Raw genomic sequence first — 26462 nt, 5'->3', positions numbered from 1 at the left:
AATGAGACTTTTTGGTCCCATATTTATTCTAGATATAATCAATCCTTCTTCTCCATTCCAAAATATATCTTTGCTGCGAATGGTCCTTCAAATGTGCTAAGATTTTCGCCATTTCTGCCAGGTTCGAAACTTTTAAAGTCCATTACACTTTAAATGTCCATTCTTCTACAGTAAACAAATCTTCCTTCTTCCAATATTGCTCCACCAAAAGTCTTGCTGCAGTCATTAAACTCAAAATCAATTCAGTTTCTGTATCACAGTCTATGGTGATGCCCAAGAAAAATAGTTATAGAAAGGACCTCATCTTTTACCTAAAAATCCTACCGTATACATATTCCACCAAATTTTAATCCAAAAAGCACAGATCCACCATACATAGTAATACATCACAACCACATCCCCAACATTTAAACTAACAATTTAAATACATACATACTAATTTTAAGATCTGTGTGCCATTTACAAAACACTCTATAAACACTCCCTCCCAAATTTTGTGTCTATATACAGTAGGTTTACATTCCTAATCCAAATTTCCCCAGATGTCCATCATTAATAGTTCTTAGATATTCTGGGCCTACCTTGTCATACAATCTTTAACAAATTCCATTTATGAATCTATGTCCATCAATGCATTATATAACCTTCTTATCTACGCTTAATTTTAATCTCTACTGTTGTCATTGCTGTTCCTTACAGCTAAGTGCAGCTCTTATTCTTTGAGTCTTTAGTTCTTCCGATAACACCAAAGATTGCACAATTTTCAAAATATGCTGTGTTTCTTGTAACTGTTGGTCTCCTTCTTCCTTCCCTTTTTTAACTTCTGAAGATGGCGGTAGGTCTGTTTTCAATATGTTAGAATAAAAATCACGTGCCTTCAAGACTGTATTAAGACGATATCTGACTCCAGCATAATTCACCACAATCCCTGTTGGTATCTTCCATCTGAACTGAAGCTGTTGTTTTTTTAATTCATCTGCCAAAAAGGCAAAATCTTTTCTTCTTCTCAGAATTCTTGAAGGAATCTCTTTCAAAATCAAAACCTCTTGTTTAGCCATTTTGAATCTTTTATTGTAAAAAATTTGAATAATCTCATTTCTGATCTTTTTATTTATAAAATACACAACCACATCTCTTGGCAGTTTCCTTTGCCTGGCAATCCACGAATTAACACGGAATACTTTATTTATCTTCCCAAAAAATTCTTCGGGTTGAAACCCCAAAATAGGCGCCAGAGCATCCACCAATATCTCTTCTAGATTTTCCTGCGGCTTCTCCTTTAAACCTCTTATCCTCAGGGCAAACTCCATATCTCTATATTGCATCATCAACATTTCGTCATCAATTTCATTCATTTTTTCCTCAATTTCACCCATTTTAACCTCCATCAAGTTATTTTGTTTCACTTCTTCCACACGTTTATCCAGATTCTCAATACAGCCTGAAAGCGCCTGAAATGCCAGCAAAATATCCTCCCATATTTTCTTACTTTTCTCTTCAATAAGTTCTGCCACCTGCTCAAATATTTTTTCAGACTGAGTTTTTAAAGCATCTTTTAAAGCATACTATAAATCTTTTAAAGTCAGTACCTGTGCAGCAACTTCAGAGGGTGACTTCAAAGACTGCATTCCAAACTGCTGAACAGGCAATACCCCCGCACTTTTAAAAACATATCTAGATGATTTGGAAGCCATTTTTGCAACAAGTTAACTCTCGTTACTCACTTTCACTTTTCTAGTCCATTTGCTACTTTATAGTTTGACTGTTAAATAACCAAGTCTTATAGATCACATTTATGCAGCTCCAAATTTTAATTAATTCTGTTAAGGTTTTAAAAATCCAGTTTACAAATTCCTCCTCAGTATCCAGGCAATCACTTTCACTTTAGAGAAAAACACTTTTGCTTCTTGTTACAAAAAAGTCACTCAGACGCCATCTTCCCTTTCTCTTAGAACGATCGTTGAAACATGAAGAAAGTTAAAATTCCGGAGTTAAAGCCTTGTACTTGCTGTTTATACGACTCCCGCATCAGCTCTGCCTGCTTCAATCATTCAGGATGACAACCAGATCCAGCAGGGAATGGATTCAGCGTCTTGTTCTGCTTAAAGCAGAAAAGTCCTCCGATCCAGAGCATTCCCAGGCTTCGGGGGAGCTTTCACCCTTCAAGCCCCAAAACAAATGTCCTGGGGCTCTAGGGGAGCTCTACCCCTACCTGGAAGCTCCCCCTCCCCTCTTTGCCCAAGGAGAAGGGTTTTCGGGCCGTGGAACAGCTGATTGTCAGCTGTTCTGCGGCTTAAACGGAGACGGAGGGCCGGCGGTCGATTTCGACCGTCCGTGCCGCTGAAGCGCCACCCGGAAGTCCCAGACAAGACTTTCTTAAAAGTAACCATCCCAATCCATTTGCCTTTCTCTCTCTCTCTCTCTCTCTCTCTCTCTCTCTCTCTCTCTCTCTCTCTGTGTGTGTGTGTGTGTGTGTGTGTGTGTGTGTGTGTGTGTGTGTGTGTGTACACATGGGCTTTCTGCTATGCGGCTTGGAAACTGAATCACCCTCATGCAGAATTTCTAGTTTCAGGAAAGGAGTAGAGATCTACTTCAACCAGGTTTTGCACTGCAAATTATTTTTAATAGTAATGTTAAGTGCTATGTTAAACATTTATAATTTTGTTATTACCCATCTTGAGTGCCCTGTATCAGACAAATAATATCAATCATATGCATATTTATTTATGAAATTTATTTGCCACCCATCTTGTATTCAATAATTCTGGGAGGGCTAACAACATTGAAAACATTAAAATCATCCATTGTAAAAAACAGCAGATTAAAGAAAAACAGTGTATAAATGCATAAAAAATAAATAATACGCAGAATAGATTGGTAATTATTTTACATTTCATAAATCCATGGAAGGAAAGCAGCAACGATTGTTTCCAAGCACCATAGTCGGTTTTCATTTAATTTTTTAAAGTAATTATTGGGGAGAAAATGGTACAATTAATTAGTGCTTCAAAGCACTTGTTCCCATGTTGAGATATTGGCTTAGTGTATGTATATTAGCAAACTAATTGAGTAGATATTATGAGCTGCAATCTTTGTCTTTAAAGCATGGCAGGATGCATATTGCATACAGAACATCCTATTTCTAAATTAGTTAGCAAACATCAATTAAAACACGCACAATAGTTTCCAGTCATGAGATTATGTCAGTTCTGTTGATTGATTGGAGCCACGAGGGCCCCATTGTTTTGCTCCAAGCACACAACTGAGTTTTCATTGTAAAGCTTATTAACAAAAAGGCTTTTTATGTGCACGTTGTGTTTGTTTAGGACTTCCAAGATGGACAAGCAGAGCAAAAGCCACTGTTTGAGAAGATCAATTGCAGTATTTCACACAAGTGTTTCTGTTCATGGAATTGTCTTTTGTGCAGGAATGCTAAGTATTGTTTATCATTTTAAAGCTTGGGTTAATCAGAAATTGAGATGAGAATGGTCAGGTGCTTTCAGAATATTTCTGTGTGCTTTTACACCACGTAATTTGCTATGTGGAGTGTTGGTTTCTAGGGCAAGCTTTACCGGAGAGCACTGTTTTGCAAATTATGACTTCTTGATATATATTTTTTCCTGAGTTTGGGGAAAATGTACAATAGTATCAATCCACAGTTACTCTGTTTTCCCATCTAAAGCTCTTGCAACTTTCCAGGAACCCATGTTCTCACCAGCCCTTCAGATAAACAAAAGAACCATTTGCTTAACTATGACCTCAAATGGACTTCAAATCTAAAGTGATTTTCTTACAAGGTCTCCTTTATTCACTGAGCTTTTGTCGGCAATCATTTGGGTAAGGTCAGAATATTGTAACTATAGATGAGAGAGTCCAATCAGGGACAGAAATCAGATAAAAGAAAAAAAAATGAGCCTTCTTGCTTAGGCTAATTCAATTCTCCAGTAAAGTATAGCAAATAACAAAAGGAATAAAAGTTTAATAATGAATATGAAATGGTTGGGCCGAATTATTCTCCCATACCCTTTAGGTGTTCTGCCGTAAAGCCATTTTTCTTCTCAATGGGTGGGAACAATAATGAGGTCAAATTTTTTAGAACATCCCTGATTTCTTTTTTTGAGGCTTTCAAAATCAAAATCATGCTAGAGAAATATACTGGCTTAATTTTGCATCTCCCCCCCAATTGACAAACAAAATACGTATGTCATACCTCTTATAGCAGGGGTGTCAACCTGCTGGCCCGCGGGCTGGATGTGTCATGAGGAAACCGCACCCACACCATTGCCGGCAATGGGGGAAAAGATCTGATACGTTGCGTGACGTCACGAGTTTGACATGTCTGACTTATAGCCGTAATGCTCCTATTTTTATTAATCCTCCACAAGTGTATATTTTGACCACCGCAAAGAGTTCACAGCCTACAGTATTATCCTGCAGTATTTTTGCAATTTATAAATATGTGTTAAATCACATGGAGAAATGAATGATGTTTCAAGATAGCATAATCATTTACAGTTGGTCTGTGATATAGAAATTCTTCAGAAGTAGTCTGTCTGCTCTAATAAAGAAGATGCTTGGCAGAAGTTGACCATAATATTCCAAAATAACTAGGAACTTAGTGAGCAATCAGTAATGTCCCTCAAGGAGTCAGCTACTATACGCCTGACCTCTGCAGAAATGATGTATAACTCTTGAATTTGGAAGCTGCCTTGGCCTACGTCAGGGGTTCCCAACCAGGGGTGCGAGACAATATTCCAAGGGGTGTGAAAACTTGGGTTTTCAAAATTATAGTGTATATGCATAATTCATTGCCATTGTTTCAAACTTTTGTAAGGGGTGCGAGAATATATTAGAAGCGTTCTAGCGGTGTGGGGTATAGAAAAGGTTGAGAGCTGCTAGCCTACATGGTTATTGTTCAGAAAGTAAGCAGGAGTAGGATATAAGCTAAATTTGGGTTTGTTTCTGTTTAATTACAGTAAGTCAATATAATTAATAAAATGTATTCAACATTCTTTGCTTTCTGTTTGATTCACTGGGGTTGCATTTAATTCTTTGGAGTGGGGCAAGAGAACATGGGGGCATGCACATGCAACGTTCCTTTGTAGGTATGACTTGCAGTGCAGTGCGAAGGGTGATTGACAAACTCTTTCTTAAGCTGATCTGCTTCTGAGAAGCCCCAGGTTGTTCTTTAACGAAGACAGGTGGGAAATAGCTGTGCAAAACTCAAACCATTGTTTCTTCTTTCTCTTCCAGGCAGTGGTGCTACCGCCGTAGTCCAAGCAGCGCTCTGCAAACCCAGGCAGGAACGCGTAGCAATAAAAAGAATCAACTTGGAAAAATGCCAGACCAGTATGGATGAATTGCTTGTAGGTAGAACAACCATAATAAATGAATAAATAAACTGATTCATCAACCTTTCCTTCAGTGTCGTATAAACACTTGCATATGATTGTTCTACCTGAATTTGCAAGATTAATTATAGTAAACTTCTGTGAACCAGTAATGTGGATTTTTATGGCCTGTTATATCTGCATTTTATTGTAGCTGTGGTGCAGGCAGTCCTCATCTTATGAGCAATTGTTCAAAGTTACAACACTGCCGAAAATAGTAACTTATACAGGTAGTCCTAGATTTACAACAGTTCACTTAGTGGACCATTTGAAGTTAGAATGGCACTGAAAAAAGCGACTGATTATTTGTTTTTCAGACTTATGACTGTTGCAACATCCCCGAGGTCACATCATCAAAATCCAAATCCAAACACTTGGCAACTGACTCATATTTGTGATGATTGCAGTATCCCCCCCCCCCTCTCTCTCTCTCTCTCTCTCTCTCTCTCTCTCTGTGTGTGTGTGTGTGTGTGTGTGTGTGTGTGTGTGTGTGTGATGTGATGTGATGTGATGTGATGTGATGTGATCAGTGTTTGGGACCTGACAAGCAAAGTCAACCGGGAAGTCAGATTCACTTTTACAACTGTATTGTTAACAGATGTAGTGATTCACTTAACATCACTTGAATCACACTGGATTTTCTCTTTTGTGGTTAGAAGAGACATTGTAAAAAATCTGAACTGTGGGAAGATCTTACAAGGACTCACCAGTCTGTGCTGTGTTGAAAACTTATATTCACACATGGATCTTATTAAAGATGAAGAGACTTGCTTTGAATGAAATATGACTTACAGAATCATCACTCAAGCCATTTAAATATTACTGCTGCATTTATCGTAATGATAGTTGTTCTTCTTTTGCATTGGATGAATAAAATGTAAAAGAAATTTTAATCTTCCTAAACAAACAGATGAAACGATCCACGAAGGCAAGAAGAAAATCATTGTGATATTTAAAAAGGCAGATGTTCGGAGTTGTATTTTTATCCAGAGATATGTTAGGTATTTTTATCTGTAATATACCAATAAGGAAGAATATTTGTAGCTCAGGCTTGAAATGAGGGGTCCTTGGTGCTCTTGGAATTTGGTTGTTTTCTTGCAGGCATCATCAGTGCTGCACTAGTTTGGGTAACGAAACATCTGCAAGAAAACAACCAAGCTCAGAGAGCACCAAGGACCCCCCCTCATATTTACAATGCATATATTCATTCATTCTGGCATGTTATGATTTGGATATAACAATTCCCCTTTCCTCTGAAATATCTAGGAATACGTTGGCAATATTACAGTGACTCAAACCAAAAAATTCAAGTATCGGTTCATATGAAGCATAGAAAACAAATCATATTTTGGATGATCAAACCATTTTATTTGACTGAGCAGAAAAAAACACACCCCACTTTTTTTTCTTAAAAAATAAGTTGGAATCGTATTAATTCATCAAGCTAACCAAACTGCTGGAGATGATGGAAATCGCAACTCAGCATCCCTGGAGGGCTTCCCTTTGAGGGACGTTCAGTTTAGTTGCATTATTTCTCTCCGAAGTTTGCAAGCACAATGTTCTTAAATGATGAATATACTTAACTTCATTTCCTAATCTCACCCACTGGATATATTTCCTGACGGAAAATAGCTAGGATAACCTTACATTTTTCCTTGCAATAGTACTACGTCATATTTTGCCTTCTTTACAGAAAGAAATCCAAGCCATGAGTCAATGCAGCCATCCCAATGTAGTTACGTATTATACATCATTTGTGGTCAAGGATGAGCTTTGGTTGGTTATGAAACTACTAAGTGGAGGTGAGTCTATATAGTACTGTAAATATGAAAATGCAGTCCTGTATTGGAATGATCTTTCTGATCAATCAGTGACTTTCAGCCAAACGTTTTTAGATGTGGCATTTTATTTACAACTAGTTAATCTCTGCAGGAGAGCCAGTTTGGTATAGGCGTCATGCTAGAAACTAGGAGATTGTGAATTCCAGTCCTGCACAAAGGGCACAAAGCTATCTGGGTGTCCTGAGATTAGTCACATTTTCTCAGCTCTAGGATGAGGCAGTGGCAAACCCACTTTTGAAAAACCTTGCCAAGAGACTTGTCCATGCAGTCTGAGAATAGGACATGATTGAACAGAAGGGGGAAAAATATTTGCGAAGGGTAGAAAAAGCTCTTACACACAGCCTTTCCTTCTAGACATTAGAGCCCACCTGCATTCTGGAAAAAGCCTGGAAGATAACTATTGGAGGTAGTCCTTGGTTAATAACTGCCCCATTTAGCAACCATGTGATGTTACAAAGCTACTGAAAAAGTAAACTTGCGACCGGTTCTTGAACCACTGTAGTGTCCTATTAGACACATTTAGGTGCTTCGCAATTGGTATGCATTTACTACTGTCACAACATTCCATGATTGCTATTTGTAGCTTCTCAACAAGTAGAGTCAGTGAAGAAGTTGGTAGTAAAATTGCAAAATCATGATCGTAGGATGTCTCACTTGAGGTCTGCTTAACAGACAGTGAACTGACATCCTAAGATAACTTAGGGTTCCGGTTGAAAAGCCCAATGAAGTAAATCCACCAGAGACATTGCGTTGTCTAATGTAAGACTTTATTAGGCATAGCATACCGGCATGGTAGAAGGAAAACCAGCTCTGGCAATGCGGCGGGGAAAAGATAAGAGAATAAAACCTTCCCTCCCCTCTGACAGTTCAGGTCACATTGTCCAATTAGAACGGTTGTTGTGAGAAGACAACCTCTGTTCGCCAAGACACTTCTCCAGTGACCTCGACTCTCACATTGATAGAAACCATCTGTGCATTCCAAACCTTTTCCCTCCCTCCCTCATAACTGTAGGCAAAGTAGAAGCAGCATGACAGTTCTAATGCAAGGGGTCTTCACAGCGTGACGATAACCTCATAAGCTTGCATAACGTTTCACTTAAATCCACAGCAAGGGAGCTGTTGCTTTCATTTGTGATGATTAAGTGAAGACTACCTGTATTGGTCTTTAATTGGTGGCAGATCATACTGAGGCTTATAATTTGTATAATTTTTTTCATCCCAGCTTTCTGCCCAGAGGAACGTTTTGTAGGTGTGAAAATTTCTGAAGAAATTACTTGTGACACATTCTAGAGCTTAATGGGGAAAAAAAAGGAAAATGCTTTTTTGTGAGCCCTTTTGTCAGCTGTGAACAACACTCTGTATTTTGGCAACTTTCAACAGTGTCAAGTTATGCAGCTAACCTTTTGAAGAGGGCAGGAGGTTTGCCACTTTCTTCCTCTTGAGTAAATTAGTAAGGGTACAGCTAAGGCGGTAGAGAAGATACATACTCCTAAGTTGAGGCAAAAGGAGATCGAAGGCCAGTCCTGCAGAGGAAGACAGATCAGGATGATGACTCCAGGGAAGAATCCCAAAGTGGGTCAAGAGTTGACCAGGGACACAGTGGCTGGCAGGCAAGATGGAGACTACTGGACAGTGCAGATGGGGCAGCAAAGGTTTCAGGAAAAAAACATGCTGCTTGCAAGGCAGAAAGTTCCCAGGGAGGAAAAGTGTGCTGCTTTTGTGAAGTAAAACTGCAAAACATTGGCACATATAGCAGGGATGATGTTGACCCAGTAGAGGATTCTTTTACCACAAACTCCACTGTTGTCTAGCTAACTAATAAGAAAGCACAAAACTCTTGAATACTAAGAATGGGAGAAGATAGTGCCTTGCTTTGTGAGTTTACAATAGGTAAATGCAGGATATAAAATTCAACCCTTGAGATTTATTAACGGTGATATTTCGCTGTAGGAAAGCGGGAGATGTTTTTTTTTTCCTTTAAAAAAAATAGCTGCCACAAGCTGGAACCCAAATTAACTGTGTGAATCGTCAAGCCCCTGGGCCAGAAATGCCAGATTCAACGGTCCTTGAATTGAATGGAGAAGAGGACAGTTGCTATGATTATGAATGGCTAACCATTGGTGATGAACATATGACGGTGGACCACATGATGGTGGATATTTCAGTAGTGGAAAAGTTGCTTCTGATGATGTTCTACTGGGGAAAGCTGAGAGGGAGGGTGTTGTGATTCAGGGTCAGCCTGTGGGTTCGGCAGTTGGGTCGGACGATTCAGAGAAGGAGGAGGGGGGTGTTGGAGAGGTTGCTGAGGGGGTTGGAGAGCTTGCTGATGAGAGCCTTCAGCCAGGCCCCTCCCACCTGGTTACGACACAGACCCAGCTGTGTGAGCCTGACAGCGTGGATGAGGATGACCCACAGCTGGCCCTGTTCAAGGACGCCCGACGCAGGAGGCAGTCAATCAGGAGTAAACAGAGGAAGGCAATGGGGCACCTCGGAAGGAGGCAGAGAGAAGCCACGCCCTGAACTGTTTAAAAGGGGAATGCGTGGGAGGGCTGGTTTGCTGAAGGCAACCGCTTGAATAGCTCCTGTTTCATGGTTCGTGTCTTGTTTTTGCTCTGTTTGCTTTTGTGTCCATAAATTTGGCAGGCTTAGTTCCAGCCTCTTGCCTTCTTGTAAAGGGGATGTCCCTGCCTTATCTGCAGGGCCTGTAGTAGGCTGGTACAGAACAGAGGGTTAGGGTTAGGAATGCTTCTAGTCATCAAGAGCAGAGATTGGAAAGAACTAGGGAAGTGTGCCAGTTGGGACTGTGGCCAGATAGCTATACTGCTTGACCATGATTTGGCCCAGCACTCATGGAACATGCTTCCTCGGTGGAGCAAAGGATTGAGATGTGGGTTGAGTCACGGATTGACCTACCACAGCCCTATCTGATCCACCTAGGGAAGGAGTGGGAAACTGATCCAGGGCAGCTGATTTTGCAGAAAGTGAAAGCCCCAGAGTGCATATGTGCACAACCCACCCTGTTTGACAACAACAACTTCCCAAGAAGGGAAAGAGAAGACAACTCTGAGGGAGAAACTTCTCCTTCTTCTAGAACCAAATCCAGAGGCTGGGGCTCAGCAGAGTGAGCTGGTAAGTCTAGTCATAGTTCAGAAATTGATGGAAAGTGACTAATTACCCCTCAAAAGAACCTGAGAGCCATGGTGTGTCAGTTTTGTTGAGTCTGACTCATGACTGTCTTGAGTCTGATATGCTTCAGCGTTTTTTCCCCCCGTTGATTGCTTATCAGACCTGCAGACAATTCAAAACTGGGGCTAATTAAAAAAACGTGAAATTCAAAGCAATTTTGGTAGGTTAAAATCATAGAAATGAAATGCAATTGAGGAAAAAAAAGGCTGACAAATAATAGAATAAAATTTAAGGATTATAAATGCTAAGATGTCCAGTTAGGAAATAGACAGCAAACGCATCGTTATGGGAGATGCTAGCTTGGTAATAGTAAATATGAAAAAGAAGTTGGAATGTAGTTCATTACAAGCTGAATATGAGTCAGCAGAGTCACGTAGCTGCAAAAGGGCCGTTGCCAGGTTAGGCTGCGTCGGTAAAGTACAGCTTCCAATTCAGAAAATAATCATTGAGGGAAGCAAAATACACGTGAAAAAGGACAAGAAAGATAGTCATCAGAAATGCAACTAAATCTTAAGAGAAGAGACACTGGCAATGGGATGTTCAATTTGAGAAATGAAAAATGAGGATAAAACATTTTTCCAAGTATCTGGAAATGTAGAAAAAAAGTGTTCTTTTTAAAAAAATCCTCTCCAAAAGCAGAACAAGTTGCAGGGAGGCAAATTGTGATTGAATGTTAGAACAAACTCTTTGTGTTCCTGCTTTCATTGAATATGTTCACCTGGAACCTGCACAATCACCTACCGAGAATTGTTTAATTTAGATTTCTGTACTAAGCAGAGGATTAGATTTGGTAGTCTACATGGCCTCTTCCTATTCATTCTAATTTCTTTCAAGTTTCTCAGTGAGGAAAATGTGCATATTGCTTGTGACCTGACAGTTTATGTTGCCTATCAGATAAATCTTTAAACTCAGTTACCTCTAAAAAAAACCTCATATAAAAGCATGTTCAGCAGTAGTGGCCTGCTGAAGCAATCAGTCAATTTAATTACAGATTTCTTATACCTCCTATACTTTTGTTGCACATTTTGGACCTATGATTTTATGATCCAATTCTCCATGCCTTTTCATGTACTCAGTCATATTGATGTGTCCAGATATTTTAAATGCATGCAACACATTTTATCTAGATCAGAGGCCTCCAAACTTGGCAACTTTAAGACCAGTGGACTTCAACTCCTAGAATTCCTCAGCTAGCCATGGTGGCTGGAGAATTCTGGGAGTTGAAGTCCACAAGTCTTAAAAGTTGCCAAGTTTGGAGACCTCTGATCTAGATTTATTCTCTAAGTCTCAGAAAATTGAAATTGAAATCTAGAGCAACCTAAACATGTATAATGGATCTTGGACTGCCAGATGAGATTGATGTTCCATTTTTCTTCTGTAATTTCTCTCTCTTAGGCTCAATGCTGGATATAATAAAATATGTAGTGAGCAGAGGAGAGCACAAGAGTGGTGTGCTTGAAGAATCAATAATAGCCACAATTCTGAAAGAAGTTTTGGAAGGCTTAGACTATCTACACAGAAATGGACAAATCCACAGGTATTAGCATGTTGCTTCATTGTGTATGAGTTGAGAATGCAAAGTTTCAGTATTAATCCTGTTAACTTGAGATGGGATGGCTATATAAACGGATTAAATCAATAAATAAATTCAAGACTGGGTTCTGATTTAACCCTGATTGGGGGAGAACTTCTATAGTTGTGTGCAACGCAACATGAAGAGATATAAATCCTAGTCTTAAATTAACTATTTAGTTGATAATGCCTCATCCGCTCACAAAATCATCTGGCAATATTAGCAATTATTATTTGCCTGTCAAAGGGGGTGATCAAACCTAATCTCTTTTTGATCTGTTGTTTTGATAGGGAGATGGCAGAAAAATTGCTGCTTTCTCCTTGAAACTGCAAAGGATGGAAGTTTCTTGTCTTGACAATTACTTTGGTTCCATTTCTTTCCCTCTTGCACAATAGCAAATGGGGATTATTTAATTGATTGATTGATGCAAAGCCAGCTGCAACCCCTGATTTGCTGGGAGAATATAATAGAGCACTTTTCCATGAGATAAAAGAAGCTAAGTAGGGTGGTCTGAAGTGCAGCAGAGATTTTTCCGGCTTGCATAAGAATGAAACTGTGAGCTTTTTGTAAGTGGAAGCATATATTTTCCTCTCAACTTGGCATCTTTAAGATGAAAACATCTGAGATTGTACAACCGGAAAGTGTTTAATTCCATCCTGTGGTATTGTTCCACAGCAAGCTTCCCTCCCCTCCCCCTCTCCCACCACATCTGAATTGAAATGCTTTTTTTTTGTTTATTCCTTTTTCTAGGGATTTAAAAGCTGGTAATATTCTTCTGGGTGAGGATGGCTCTGTACAGATAGCAGGTAATCATCATTATTGTTACATTTTCAAGATGCGTGATAGACAATTTGAGATCTTTCAAAAGATCTCATTAATGTTGTAAATGGTTAGAATTTGTTAAGTTTAAGAGGGTTTGATATTCATTTTTTCTGAGCAGGTAGTTTTTTTTTCTTTTCTTAATGGAGCGTATCAGTCAGCTTGTTGTGATTCAGGGTCAGCCTGTGGGTTCGGCAGTTGGGTCGGACGACTCAGAGGAGGAGGGGGGTGTTGAAGAGCTTGCTGAGGGGGTTGAAGATCTTGCTGATGAGAGCCCTCAGCCAGGCCCCTCCCACCTGGTCACTACGGAGACCCAGCTGTGTGAGCCTGACAGCGTGGATGAAGATGACCCACAGCTGGCCCTGTTCAAGGACGCCCGACGCAGGAGGCAGTCAATCAGGAGTAAACAGAGGAAGGCAATGGGGCACCTCGGAAGGAGGCAGAGAGAAGCCACACCCTGAACTGTATAAAAGGGGAATGCATGGGAGGGCTGGTTTGCTGAAGGCAACCGCTTGAAAAGCTCCTGTTTTTTGGTTCATGTCTTGTTCCGTTTGTTTTTGTATTAATAAATTTGGCAGGCTTAATTCCAGCCTCTTGCCTTCTTGTAAAAGGGGTTGTCCCTGCCTTTTCTGCAGGGCCGGTAGCAGGCTGGTACAGAACACAGCTTTTCAAGGAACAATGCAGTTGTTCCCAATCTGTTGTGCTTCACAGTTTTGAACTGCAGCTTTTATTTTTCTCACCCCCGGCAAGTCAGAAACTTCTAGAGGACAGCTAGTGCAAAAATCAGAGTAGATTGGCAACTAGTATTGTGAGCTGCCAAGACAATGGGGTTCCTGCTATCTATTTCCTGTGCCACCTCCCCACTTACGGTGCAGGAGTAGATTGGAAGCTGTATATGCTGTGTAGAAGAGGAGGAAGAATCTGCTTTGTCAGCAGCTTTGACTCTTCTGGCAGTGAGTCAGCATTGTGTGTAATTCCCAACACTGCTTTGATGAAATCTTCTGGTTCATAGGGAAAGCACTGACAGTTCAACTTTTTCTCCCGTGATGAATTACTTGAAGAAGGGCTCTTCCGAATTAATTCAGCATGGCTGCTGATCTGCGTTGTAGAATTCCAATTCTCCACATACAGGTGGTGGGACAACAGATAAAGAATTATGCCTTTCTCGCCCCGGTTTCTGAGCAGGCTTACCTATTTTGATAGGTACACAAAGCAACATGAGATTCCAAATTCCCTGGATGGAACCCCGATGTACTTTTGGGCAGAGTAATCATGCAGGAGGAGGAAGAGCAGGTTTTGGGGTAGTGGTTAAGGCAGCAGGTGGGAAACCGGGAGACTGGGAGTGCTAGTCCTGCCTGAGGCACAAAGTCGGATAAGTGACTTGGCTCAGTCAATCAGTCACAGGAAGAAGAAGGCAGTGATAAATTTACTTCTGAAAAATCTTGCTAAGAAAACTGCAGGGACTAGTCCAGGCAGTCTTTGGGAGTCAACACTGACTTGGAGGCATTTAAAAAAAAAGCATATAAAAAGCACAAGAGTCTGACCACTTGATTAGATCTGACATTCGTTCTACAGAGGGAACTACAGCAGAGGAGAAGGAGGGAGAATGGGTGAGAGCTGCAAATCAGACAGTGCATCTATGCCGGGAGAGAGAAAAATAAAGCAGCTCAAAAATGCTACCTGCTGCAATCGGCAATATTTTAAGGGAAGTTCATTTAAGGCAAGGAAATTCCCTGAATGAAAATGACGTGTCTTCAAAATGAAATTCCAATTTTAAGCTTATGCAATATAAATTGCATAATATAATACAATGCAGCGCAATGCAATATAATATATAATCTGCTTGCATTAAAATGCGTTTTAAATTATAGTGGATATCTTTTTAATTAGTTTATAATATAAAATTCAAAAATATGAAAAAAAAATTAGTAGGAAAAGAGGGGAGGAAGAAGGGAAGGAAAAGTGTAGAGAAAAGGGGGAAAAGGGCAGAAAAGGCCTTGACTCCCGACTCCCTTTGGTGCAATAAAATAAGATAATAGCATCAAACCTCAACTTTTCCCTTTTACATAATAGTACAAACTAGCCATTTCTACAACAAAAAACTTATCTAATTCGTAAAACCCAAAATGAAGGTTTCATTTTTTCTCCCACCTCAAGCACAAAGTCAGGAAGCGGTTTCCAAGCAGAAACAAAAGTAATTGTGGTTTTTTCTTTAATCAAAGCAGTCAGTTTAGCCATCTTTGCTAACTCCATCAGCTTTTGCAGCCGCTCGTCCATTGTGAGAATCAAAGTGTCCTTCCCTTTTTTGTGCATAAAGCGATCTTGCTGCTGTCGACATATACTGCACAACATCAAAGTTCCACGTTTTTTCCAAGTCTCGTTCCGTTTAACCCAATGAAAAAGTTTCTGGTTTTATCGTTATATTCATTTTGAGAATTTTCTGCATTAAGATGTGAATCCTACTCATTTGACTGCATTTCTTTGGACTTGTTTCCAGTGAAATACTTTTTTTTATAAAGTTCTGTGGGTCTCATTGTTTTATTTGGTGTGTAGATTAGTAATCAGCTACTAAAAGTGAGTGGTCTATTTATTTCTCTCAGCTATCAGTGAAGACAATAGTTCAATTCATGGGGAGGATGTCACACAAATTCATTTGAGTATTTTAAGGAGTCACAGTATCACAAAGTATCAGAAAGTTTATGAATCCCCTTTTTCTCAGCAAAAGGAAGGTACAGACCTGGCACCTTGGCAAAGAATTCAGATGGTGATTTGTTTAAATAATGCATTGCATAGCACGCATAACCTAATGTTGCTTTGTAAGAGTGATAAAGTATTCAAGACTTTGGCAAGTTGTTGAGTTTTAATTCTGGAACAATAAAAATCGGTGTACCGGCATTGCAATTCCTGACTTGGAACCATCACAAAATTCTCCTGATACTAAGACACTTATAATTACAGTCTTAATGACCTGAAGCTTGTAGTTGTGACCTATGTCATCAGCTTGATGGCAGCCTAGTTCTTCATAACATTTGAAACAATTCAGTTAAGGATTCTTTGTTGAACAAGCCATAATGGCATGTTTTGGTTAAGAAATAATGATAAACCATAATGGACGAACACTCACAATTTGATACGGCAAAACAGCACAAATCACATGACAGCTCAATGTATACCAAACCAAGGTCATATTTATTTCTCATATTTGTATGCTCCCTTAACAAAAGAGTGATTCCTTATTTTAAAAAGTTAGCTAAAACCATAAGTCTCTCAGTTCTCTCATCTTATTTTTCCTCACAGCGCTGACTGATCTCAAATGCATGTAGTATCTTCACTCATTCTCTTGGTTTGTACATTCAATATTTCTGCTTAAAGTGTAATAGGAATATGAGGATTTTGTTTGCATTTCTGACGTTTTAGGGGAAGCTTTTAATTAATCTTAACTTCCCATTTCAGAGGAAACAGGAAACCATATTTTTAATATTTCAGTCGAGCTAGGCACTAAACCAGAAGTAGGCAACCTTGGCTACCCCTGCACTAAACCATAAAGTTCATTTAACATTTTGGGTTTTTGTGAAATTTGTAACTATGGCCTACAGGTGAGGCAGAAAACTGGATAGTTTCCAAAAGGATGGCTTTATTTAATGTTGGAGACATGCAGACATACTCTGTGTGCAATCTGTAGGTTCTCCTAGTCTCATGACTCCTCCTAGAAGAGCAGTTCTAGCGGTTGTAGCTAGGAGAGCCTGTGCAACTTCATGGTGTGCACTTGTTGTGCCCTTTCCTGGATCATGAGGCCCTATGTACAGTTAATCGTGCTGTGGCTGTCTCTTGTTTTGATTACTGCAATATGCTTTACTTAGGGCTACTCTTGAAGAGTATTTGGAAGCTACAACTATGTGGAATGTAGTGGCACAGACAGTTCTGGAGGCTCCTTGAGAGTGGTACGTGTGACATGGCTGTTATGGGAGCCAAACTAGTAGATGTTGGTCGTTACCTTTGAAGTTCTTTACAGCAGGCCTCCCCCAGCCCGTGGCCCACTACTGGGCCTTGAGCCCTTCAGAACTGGGTCATAGCCCCATTTACATGTGCAGTGGGCAAGTGTGGGTGTGGGTGCTCCATTTGCATGAGTGGTGGGTGCGCGTGCCTACTGCTCACGCAGACGGAGCTGCAGACACGCTAGCGTGCTTGCCCACCTCTCACGCTTAACCATCCTCCCCCCCTGGGCCAGCCCACAAAGCTGGAAAGGTTGGGGAACTCTGCTTTATGGCATGGATCCAGGGTTTCTGAGGCATTGTCCTTCCCCAAAGGGACTAGCCTGCCCCACTTGTTCCAGTGGAAGAGGCCTACTATGTCTACCAAAGGTTTTCAGCTGGCAGAGTCCAGTCTGCTGTGACTCCCGCCCTCTGGAATATTTTCCCACTGGAGATAAGATCTGCCCCAACACTCCTGGCCTTCTGGAAGAGCCTAAAAAAGCTCTCTCTTCTGGCCAGGGGTCCCAAGAAGGGCACATTACATTGTGGGGGGGGGAGGAGATTCCCATCCCCAGGGCACCCATCGTCTTGGTTTTCAGCTTTTCTATTTAACTCTCCTAATTTTAATTGCCACACATTATCTTTTAAATTTTACATTTATATTACAAGCTGCCTAGAGTTGCTGTATCAGTGAGATGGGCAACAAAAAAATGAAATAAATAAAGGTGGTGTAGCTGAACAAATTAAATCTTTCTGCCTCTTAAATATTTGATTATAGCATAACCACACGTAACTGGATTTGAGTTCATTGGATGTTAGCTTGGCTGGCATATACACATTGTTGGAAGGAACGGACACGAGACAATGTAATTAAATGGTTTGTGACAATCAATATGGCAGTGCTGGTGACAATGGGGATTTTGGCTTCAATGAGCTAATTTAGCCTTTGAAGCAGTTTTGACTCCTGGTGACTGCCTGGACACACACACACACCCACACACACACACACACACACCCCTGCAGTTTTCTTGCCAAGGGTTTTCATAAGTTGTTTGCCATAGTCTTCTTCCTTGGGGTTAGAGAGAGGGACTGGCCCAAGGTCACCCAGCTGCTTTGTGCAGGCAGGACTAGAACTCACCATCTCCCTGTTTCTAGCCTGGTACCTTAATCACAACGGCAAGCTGGCCTAGACACAAGCCGTGATACAAAGATCCAAAAAGAACTATTATTTTGGTTGAAGGTAGTACAGAAGAAAGCCTGCTAATATATTGTGAATACTTTTATTGCTTTGCCCACGGAGGTGTGTACAGTATCTTATTAAGGGTTTACAGCAGCGGTTCCCAACCTTTCTATACCCCGCACCTCTAGAACGCTTCTGATATATTCTCACAAAAGTTCAAAATAACGGCAACAAATTATACATATATGCTATAATTTGAAAACCCAAGTTTTCGCACCCCCTGGAATATCGTCTCGCACCGGTTGGGAACCCCTGTTTTGCAGCATGCTGTGCATGTATCTTGTAACAATTGCAAATTCTGGCAATTTATTTTGAATTGGAAAATAAATAAAAATACCACTTCACCAATGTTGAATTAGTAATGATAACGTCTCCACCAGAACCGTGATTGACAGTTTAAGGAAAGATATTTATAAACAGAGCTACTATTAAGTGGTCTTCATTCTCCTCTCTCAAAATTACCTTGGATCCAATGCTCAGTTTGCTCCTGACAAATAATTTTTGTTAAACCTTTAACTCTGTTGTTCATACAATCCCTTTGCTCCAAGTTACAAAGAGTGTAGACATTTGAAGGGATTGTATAACAGAGTGATTTTGCATATTTTTCCTCTAGCTCGGTGTTTCCCCCAAGACCCTCTCAAGGGACGGTGAAATTCAAAATATTTGCTACGTATTGAAAATATTTGCAGAAATGTAAAACTGTAACTCTTCATACTGTTCAAGTACTCGTGATCAAAAGCCCGAAATAGTACTTTGAAGTCAACCCAACAGCTAAGGGTTGGAGAAAGACTAGGTATAAATTAGTCTATGTGTTAGCATCATCATTCCAAGCTTTTACCGAAAAAGAGCTTTTCTCTTCTCTTCTCTTCTCTTCTCTTCTCTTCTCTTCTCTTCTCTTCTCTTCTCTTCTCTTCTCTTTTCTTTTCTTTTCTTTTCTTTTCTTTTGGATATGTAATTGCTAGTGATATTTTAACTTACGAATGGTATCGTTGCAAGCCAGAAATAATTTCTGTAATAAATATAGACTAACACTTAGATTTATGACTTTTCTTGCGTTATCCAAAGTGTAGGGATTAAAGAGAATTAAACTGTATATTAATATAGAATGGAAGGGAGAAATCCCCTCTTTGTTTTGACCTAGTGCATTCAGTTAGTAAGAAGTGATTGTTTCTGAATATTATATAAGCATTACTAGTTTGAAATAGTTCCTGTGTTTTTTTGGGGGGAAAAAAAACTTGCTAAGAACAATGGCTTCATTACTTCCTTGCAAATTTAAGACCAGGATGTGTATTGATGTATCTAACTCATATGTATTGGCTCACAGCAAAGAGGGGTAAAATTCTATTTGTTACAAGCTTCACCCCGTTTAAAATAAGTAATTTAAATTGTGCATTTTGGATGCTTTTTTTAAAAAAAAAAATTCTGAACCTATGAGTGCTATATGATTTCAAGATGGATGCAGATGTTCTGTGGGTGAGGGGTGACATGTTAGCAGTGTTCCAATATCTCAGGGGCTGCCACAAAGAAGAGGGAGTCAAGCTATTCTCCAAAGCACCTGAAGGCAGGACAAGAAGCAACAGATGGAAACTAATCAAGGAGAGAAGCAACCTAGAACTAAGGAGAAATTTCCTGACAGTTAGAACAATTAACCAGTGGAACAACCTGCCTCCAGAAGTGGTGAATGCTCCAACACTGGAAGTTTTTAAGAAGAGACTGGCCAGCCATTTGTCTGAAATGTTATAGGGTTTTCTGCCTGAGCAGGGGGTTGGACTAGATGACCTCCAAGGTCCCTTCCAACCTATTATTATTATTATTATTATTATTATTATTATTATTATTATTATTATTATTATTATTATTATTATTATTATTATTATTATTATTGTACCTACAGTTAAATTATTGGAAGACGAACAGAAGAACCCTGTTAGATGAAGCTGTTGAGCCCAGCCTGCTGGTTTTTTTTTCTTTTTTCTTCAAGTAATTCACATATAGGGCAAAAAGTGCAAGACCATCTTCTCACTTCATGAGAGAAAGAATGCACCTCCAAGGAGATCATTCTCAGACCCCCCCCCCCAAGCATTCAGGTATTAATAAAACGCCAAGGCTTGGGCTTGAACCCACACAGGCAGTCAAGACAATCGGTAAGGCACTGGTATCTTGTGATCATAACATCCTGTCCCATCCTTACCAGTTGGTAAGCTTGTACCTCTAGTTTGGACTAAGTGAAAGGTCCAGCCGACTTCAGAGGTCACGTCATGTACAAAGCATTAGGAAATCCCCGGAAGAAGCAGATAGTGTGAATCTGAAGCACAGATTAGCATCAGATATCTTGAAATGATTTTTAAAAATGCACTTTTAAAAAGCGTAGTGAAAAGAAATAATGAACAGGTAATAAGCAGCACGTTTGGTGGTAGATCTGCAGCCTGAATACTTGAGAGTTCGTCTACATCTGTCTGATTTATACTGTACTTGGTATTTTGCCATCAAGTGAATGACTGCTTTTATATAAACACATGGTTGATCTCAGAAATGGCAATATTCGTGTATGAGCCATACATAGTGCTGTGTACATTCTTCTGGGAAGCAAGTGTTCCTGAATAATAATCTAGTAATGATAGGCAACCAGCAATCCATAGCTTTAGAATCGAGATGTATTTGCAAAAAGAATAAGCATGAGGTCTTGCTGGTGATTTGAATTTGGTGTTGCCCTCCTCCACACATACACACATATATTGATAGGTATAATGAGTCCTGCATACAAGTGTGTGCATGAAAATTCTCTGTGCATAAGAACTTCTTGCCACTGGCATTTTTGCCTGATAATAGGAATCTACTTCTTGCGTTTTTGTTCCCATTTCTTGCCTGTGACCCATTTCCTTCTGTTCCTAAAGCCACCTTGTTAACTACTATAACATATTCCATCTAGCCCAGAATCACATCATAAGATATGATCCTGTTTCGCTTTTAGCTATTTCTTGATTTGCACACACTGTTGCTACACTTCCCTTGCAACATTTGACCCTTTAATCAGTTTTTTTCCCCTGAAGCCTTGCATGACTGTTCATATTTTCCCTCTGATCTTATGTCTTCATAAGACATTTGAAGCGGAAATAGATGTCAGGTTGCTTTTTTTTCTCCTTTTTTTTTTCTCCTACCCCACTGGAATTTTGATGCAGACCTAATAATAGCATCTTTACATTCTGAACTTAGTGTAAGGGAATATATTGACCTCAAACGGTAGGTAGCGTGACACAAACAGGTCCCTTGTTAGTCTCTGTATGTATTTTATGGTGCTATGAAGGAGACTAAAAATGTTTACAGGCATGATTCATAGATGGAAGAGATGTCTCATTTCTAAAACCTACGTAACATTTTATCTGTTGAGAAAACATTAAATTAACCACTTCATTTAAATAGAAATCTCCTACTTAAGCTGCATACTTAAACAGGAGCTTCACATTTACAATCGGAGTTTAATAAGTGAATTGAATGCTAAAAGAATGTCTGTATTTTCTCTTCCTAGACTTTGGAGTTAGTGCATTTTTAGCCACAGGAGGTGATGTAACCCGTAACAAAGTAAGAAAGACCTTTGTTGGCACTCCGTGTTGGATGGCTCCTGAAGTCATGGAACAGGTATAAGACCTAGATGTTTAATATGTCAAATAAGTAAAAGGTAAAGGAGTGCCTGTGGATTTTACTCCGCTGGCCATTGCCAACTCTAGGGGGCAGTGCTCATCTCCGTTTGGAGGCCGTTGAGCCAGCACTGTCTGAAGACATTTGAGTGGTCATGTAGCCAGCATGACATCATAAAGTGCTGTTACCTTCCCACCGAAGTGCTCCTATTTATTTATTTTCATTTGCATGCTTTTGAACTTATAGGTTGGCAGGAGCTGAGGTGAGGACGGGAGCTCACCCCATCTCATGGCACTTGGGTCTTGAACCCGGGCTGCTGGCTTTCCAGCTGACAAGCCCAGCATCTTAACAGCTAAGCCATGGCGCTGCCCTATTATGTCATGTATTGATTTAATATACCATTGCTAAATTAACTCATCTCTTTTATATTTCCCTATGATAGGTGAGAGGCTATGACTTCAAGGCTGACATCTGGAGCTTTGGAATAACAGCCATTGAATTAGCCACAGGAGCAGCACCTTACCACAAATACCCTCCAATGAAAGTAAGCATAGCTGGAAAATAAGCATGAAATCTAAAGTTGTGTAACAAACTTTTCAGGTTTGGATCTAAAGCTGTGCAAGTGAGATATGCATCAGAAGTGTATGCTGACCTTGCAATAGTTGGGACATAGTTTAGGACCCTGGTTATCGGTGCCTCCCTCCCAGATATAAGTTGTATGTCATGGTTCCGATTAATGAGACAGATCAAAGAACACTGCATGATTGTTTATTCTAAAAAAGTATAATAATGAGAACGGAGCATCGGCACTCATGCATGGATGCCAGAATCTGAATTCTCCTCCCCTTGACACATCATATCATACAGAAATTCCCTCCCTTAATTACATTCACCAATTAGTTTAACACACGAAGTTTCATTTCCCTTCCGAAGCGGCTATCCCTTATCTTCTCAAAACATCCTGGTGAATTCCTCCCGCGCTTTAGTGATTCAAAGCCAAACAGTTAAAGCAAAAGGCTGCCTCTTATATTCTCAGTGCAAAAACATGTCAATGTTTGCAGCATTGACATTATAAAGAGTTTGAAAGATGTTGTTTCCTTGCCCTCTCACCTCTCCATTTTTGTCTCCATCCCAATGAACTTTTTAGACACGGTTTTCTTTAGCTGTGTGCTGTGTTTTTGTGACTTAAAAAAGATGGTACAGGTAGTCCTCAACTTACAACACTGTGTTTAGTGACTGTTTAGTGACTGTTCAAAATTACAGCAGCACTGAAAAAAGTGACTTATGACCATTCTTCACACAACTGTTGCAGCATCCCCAAGGTCATGTAATCAAAAGTCAGACACTTGGCTACGGATTCATATTCAGGACAGATGCACGAATGTGTCCCAGGGCACAAGATCCCCTTTTGCAAGCAAAGCCAATGGGGAAATCAGATTCACTTAACCGTGTTACTAACTCATCAACTGCAGTGATTCACTTAACAACTGTGGCAAGATTGTTGAGAGTGTGGTGGCGTTTCCTCTGTTCCTGGAGGAAACTGATTATCTGGACCCGTACCAATCGGGTTTCAGGCCCGGACACAGCACGGAGACGGCATTGGTCACACTGGTGAATGATCTCTGGCGGGCTTGGGACAGGGGTTGTTCCTCTGTCCTAGTCCTATTAGATCTCTCAGCGGCTTTTGATACCATCGACCATGGTATCCTACTGCGGCGTCTCAGGGGGTTGGGAGTGGGAGGCACCGTTTTACAGTGGTTCTCCTATCTCCTGGGCCGCTCGCAGTCGGTGTTGACGGGAGGGCAGAGATCCACCCCGAGGCCTCTTGTTTGTGGAGTTCCTCAGGGGTCGGTTCTCTCGCCCCTCCTGTTCAACATCTATATGAAGCCGCTGGGTGAGATCATTCGTGGTTTCGGGGTGGGGTATCATCTTTCCACCCCGAACCAACCCAGCGATGCCCTCGCCGTGATGTCCCGTTGCCTGGAGGCGGTCCAGGTCTGGATGGGGATAAACAGGCTTCGTCTCAATCCTGCCAAGACTGAGTGGCTGTGCATATCGGCATCTCGGGTTAACCAGACCCTTCCACCGTTAACGATGGGGGGTGAGGTGTTACCCCCCATTGATAGGGCTCGCAACTTGGGCGTCCTCCTTGACTCCCGGCTCAATTTTGAAGACCATATAGGAGCCGTGACCAGGGGGGCTTTTGCCCAGGTTCTCCTGGTACGCCAGTTGCGACCCTACCTGGACCGAGATGCCCTACGCACAGTCACTCATGCGCTCGTGACCTCCCGTTTAGACTACTGCAATGCTCTCTACATGGGGCTGCCCTTGAGGACCACTCGGAGGCTTCAGCTGGTGCAGAATGCAGCCGCGCGAGTTGTGATGGGGGTTTCCCGATACTCCCATGTAACACCTCTACTCCGCGAGCTGCATTGGCTTCCGGTTGCCCTCTGGGTGAGATTCAAGGTGCTGGTAATGACCTATAAAGCCCTAAATGGCTTGGGTCCGGGATATCTGAGGGAACACCTGCTGCCAGCATCAAGTTCCCTTCGTCCAACGCGCTCCCACAGGGAGGGTCTTCTCAGGATGCCGCCAGTAAAAGATTGCCGGCGGGTAACACCCAGGGGGAGGGCCTTCTCAGTGGGTGCACCTGCCCTCTGGAACCAGCTGCCCGTGGAGCTGAGGACTGCCCCCGACCTCCGTTCATTCCGCCGGGACCTGAAGACCTGGCTCTTCGAGCTCTCTGGCCCAGGCTGAGAATTTTAATTCTAATTTTAATTGGGGGTTTTTACTTTTTCAGGGACTGATATAATCTTTTTAATTGTTTTTAATTTTTGTATTTCTTGTTTTAATTACCCTGTTAACCGCCCTGAGTCCTTCGGGAAAGGGCGGTATACAAATCCAATTAAATAAATAAATAAATAAGAAAGGTGGTCAAATGGGACAAAAGTCACTTAACAACTGTCTCATTTAGCAACTAATTTTGGGCTCAGTTGTGGTCGTAAGTCGAGGACTACCTGTATTTCTCGGTACTACATGGGTATAGTTCTCTGGTCCAAGTCAGCACAAGTGTGCTTAATTTTATGTATGTGTATGGTTGTCACAGCATGTGACCGCACAATATTGCAAATGGCTGTAAATATGGTCTGGTTGCCGAGTGTCCCAAATGAAGTCACATGACTGAGGGAGGCAGATGTTGTAAATTTTGGACCCGGTTCGTTAAGTAGTTTTTAGGGGTTTCATTGTAACTTTCACCAGTCGTAAGTCGAGGATTGCCTGTAGATCTTTCCTACTCCATGATATTCAAGTTTGCAAAATTGTTATTTCTTACTGAATACTTACCCTGGCAAGGATCTGGGTGGTGAATATCTCTCCTTCTTTTTTCTTCAGAACACCTGAGGTAAATCGGAATGAAAGATGATGATTAGTGCCGTAATCCATATTCAGGTGGCCAGTTGAAACTTGAGACTTTGTAGTTCTACCAATCCCACTCCCCAAATCTTTAGGGTTATTTTGAATTTCTCAAATTGTCAATTATACTCAAGCATTTATTGCCAGTTTCAATGATTGGTGTATTCAGAGTCAAGGATATTTATTTGTGTTCAATGTATGCATTGGAATTATTGTCTAGCTTTCTTCACGCAATACTGTAATTTAACATTATTTAAATCATTGTTAATTTGGCCTCTCCAATTTTTTTATTTTTTATTTTTATTTTTTTTTTAAAAAAACAGGTATTAATGTTGACCTTGCAGAACGATCCTCCGACACTGGAAACAGGAGTAGAAGACAAAGAAATGACCAAGAGATATGGCAAGTCCTTTAGAAAACTAATTTCGTTGTGTCTTCAAAAAGACCCTTCTAAAAGGTACGGTGTTTTTTTTTTAAAAGAGAGATGTAAGAAAGGGAGGCAAAGCATTTAAATGAGGATATAATTTTAAATAATAAATAATAAAATACAGATTCATTTATGCTTAAGTGAGTAAAAGACACAGAGAGATCAAGACATCCATCTGATTGTTTGACCTTTGCTTTTTCTAATTGGACATACTTTATAATTATTTTATTTATGAAATACATAGATTGCTTCAATGTGTTATGGCTTTAGGAAACTCATATATGCAGTAAAAAATAAAATAAAATAAATACAATAAATAGACAAAAAAGATCAAAAGTTCAGAAAAAAGCCAACAATCCTTTAGAAGAACCAGGACATCTCACAGTGAAGTTATCACTCACTCTAATCCAGGGTCTGAAGTGAAGTAATCAATAACTCCTGGTGTTTTCACTGTTTAAAGGAGGCAGTAATATGTTCATAGGGGACGTGGTGGCTCAGTGGGTTAGGACGCTGAGCTTGTCGATCAGATGGTCGGCAGTTTGGCGGGTCGAATCCCGAGTGCCGCGTAACAGTGAGTGTGTTGTGACTCAGGGCCAGCCTGTGGGTCCGACAGCCGGCTCTGATGTATCGGATGACTCTGAGGGGGAGGAGGGAAACGAACCGGCTGATGATGGTTTGGAGGAGGGAAACGAACCGGCTGATGATGGTTTGGAGGCTTTGCAGAGTCCTCAGCCGGGGACCTCTTCTCAGCTGCGTGAGCCCGAGAGTGCGGAGGATGATGACCCACAGCTGGCCCTGTTCAAGGACGCCCGACGCAGGAGGCAGTCAAGCAGGAACAAACAAAGAAAGGCTGCAGGACTCCTCGGGAGGAGGCACAGGGAGACCACGCCCTGAGCTCTCTATAAAAGGAGTGTTTGGGGAGGGGCTGGTTGCTGAAAGCAACTTTTCCGCTTGAGAAGACAAGCTCT

The 26462-nt window shown here is 40.8% G+C and overlaps 1 protein-coding gene across 6 annotated transcripts in view; it reads left to right on the top strand.

Annotated features, from left to right (window-relative positions):
- STK39 (serine/threonine kinase 39) overlaps positions 1-26462 on the top strand; it is a 149073-nt gene that overhangs the window by 41310 nt on the left and 81301 nt on the right. For all 6 annotated transcript variants that reach the window (XR_014024539.1, XM_081313057.1, XM_081313056.1 and 3 more), the window contains 7 exons: positions 5254-5366; positions 7084-7192; positions 11813-11954; positions 12741-12796; positions 21547-21656; positions 22099-22200; positions 25391-25524. Coding sequence is in view for 5 of the 6 variants with exons in the window: in XM_081313057.1 (XP_081169183.1) it covers positions 5254-5366; positions 7084-7192; positions 11813-11954; positions 12741-12796; positions 21547-21656; positions 22099-22200; positions 25391-25524 (766 nt within the window). In the remaining variant the exon portion in view is untranslated. The remainder of the gene's footprint in view (positions 1-5253; positions 5367-7083; positions 7193-11812; positions 11955-12740; positions 12797-21546; positions 21657-22098; positions 22201-25390; positions 25525-26462) is intronic.

This window comes from Vipera berus, assembly GCF_964194415.1.
Source record: "Vipera berus genome assembly, chromosome: 1".
Taxonomy (NCBI): Eukaryota; Metazoa; Chordata; class Lepidosauria; order Squamata; family Viperidae; genus Vipera; species Vipera berus.
This window is presented reverse-complemented; position numbering and strand designations above follow the sequence as displayed.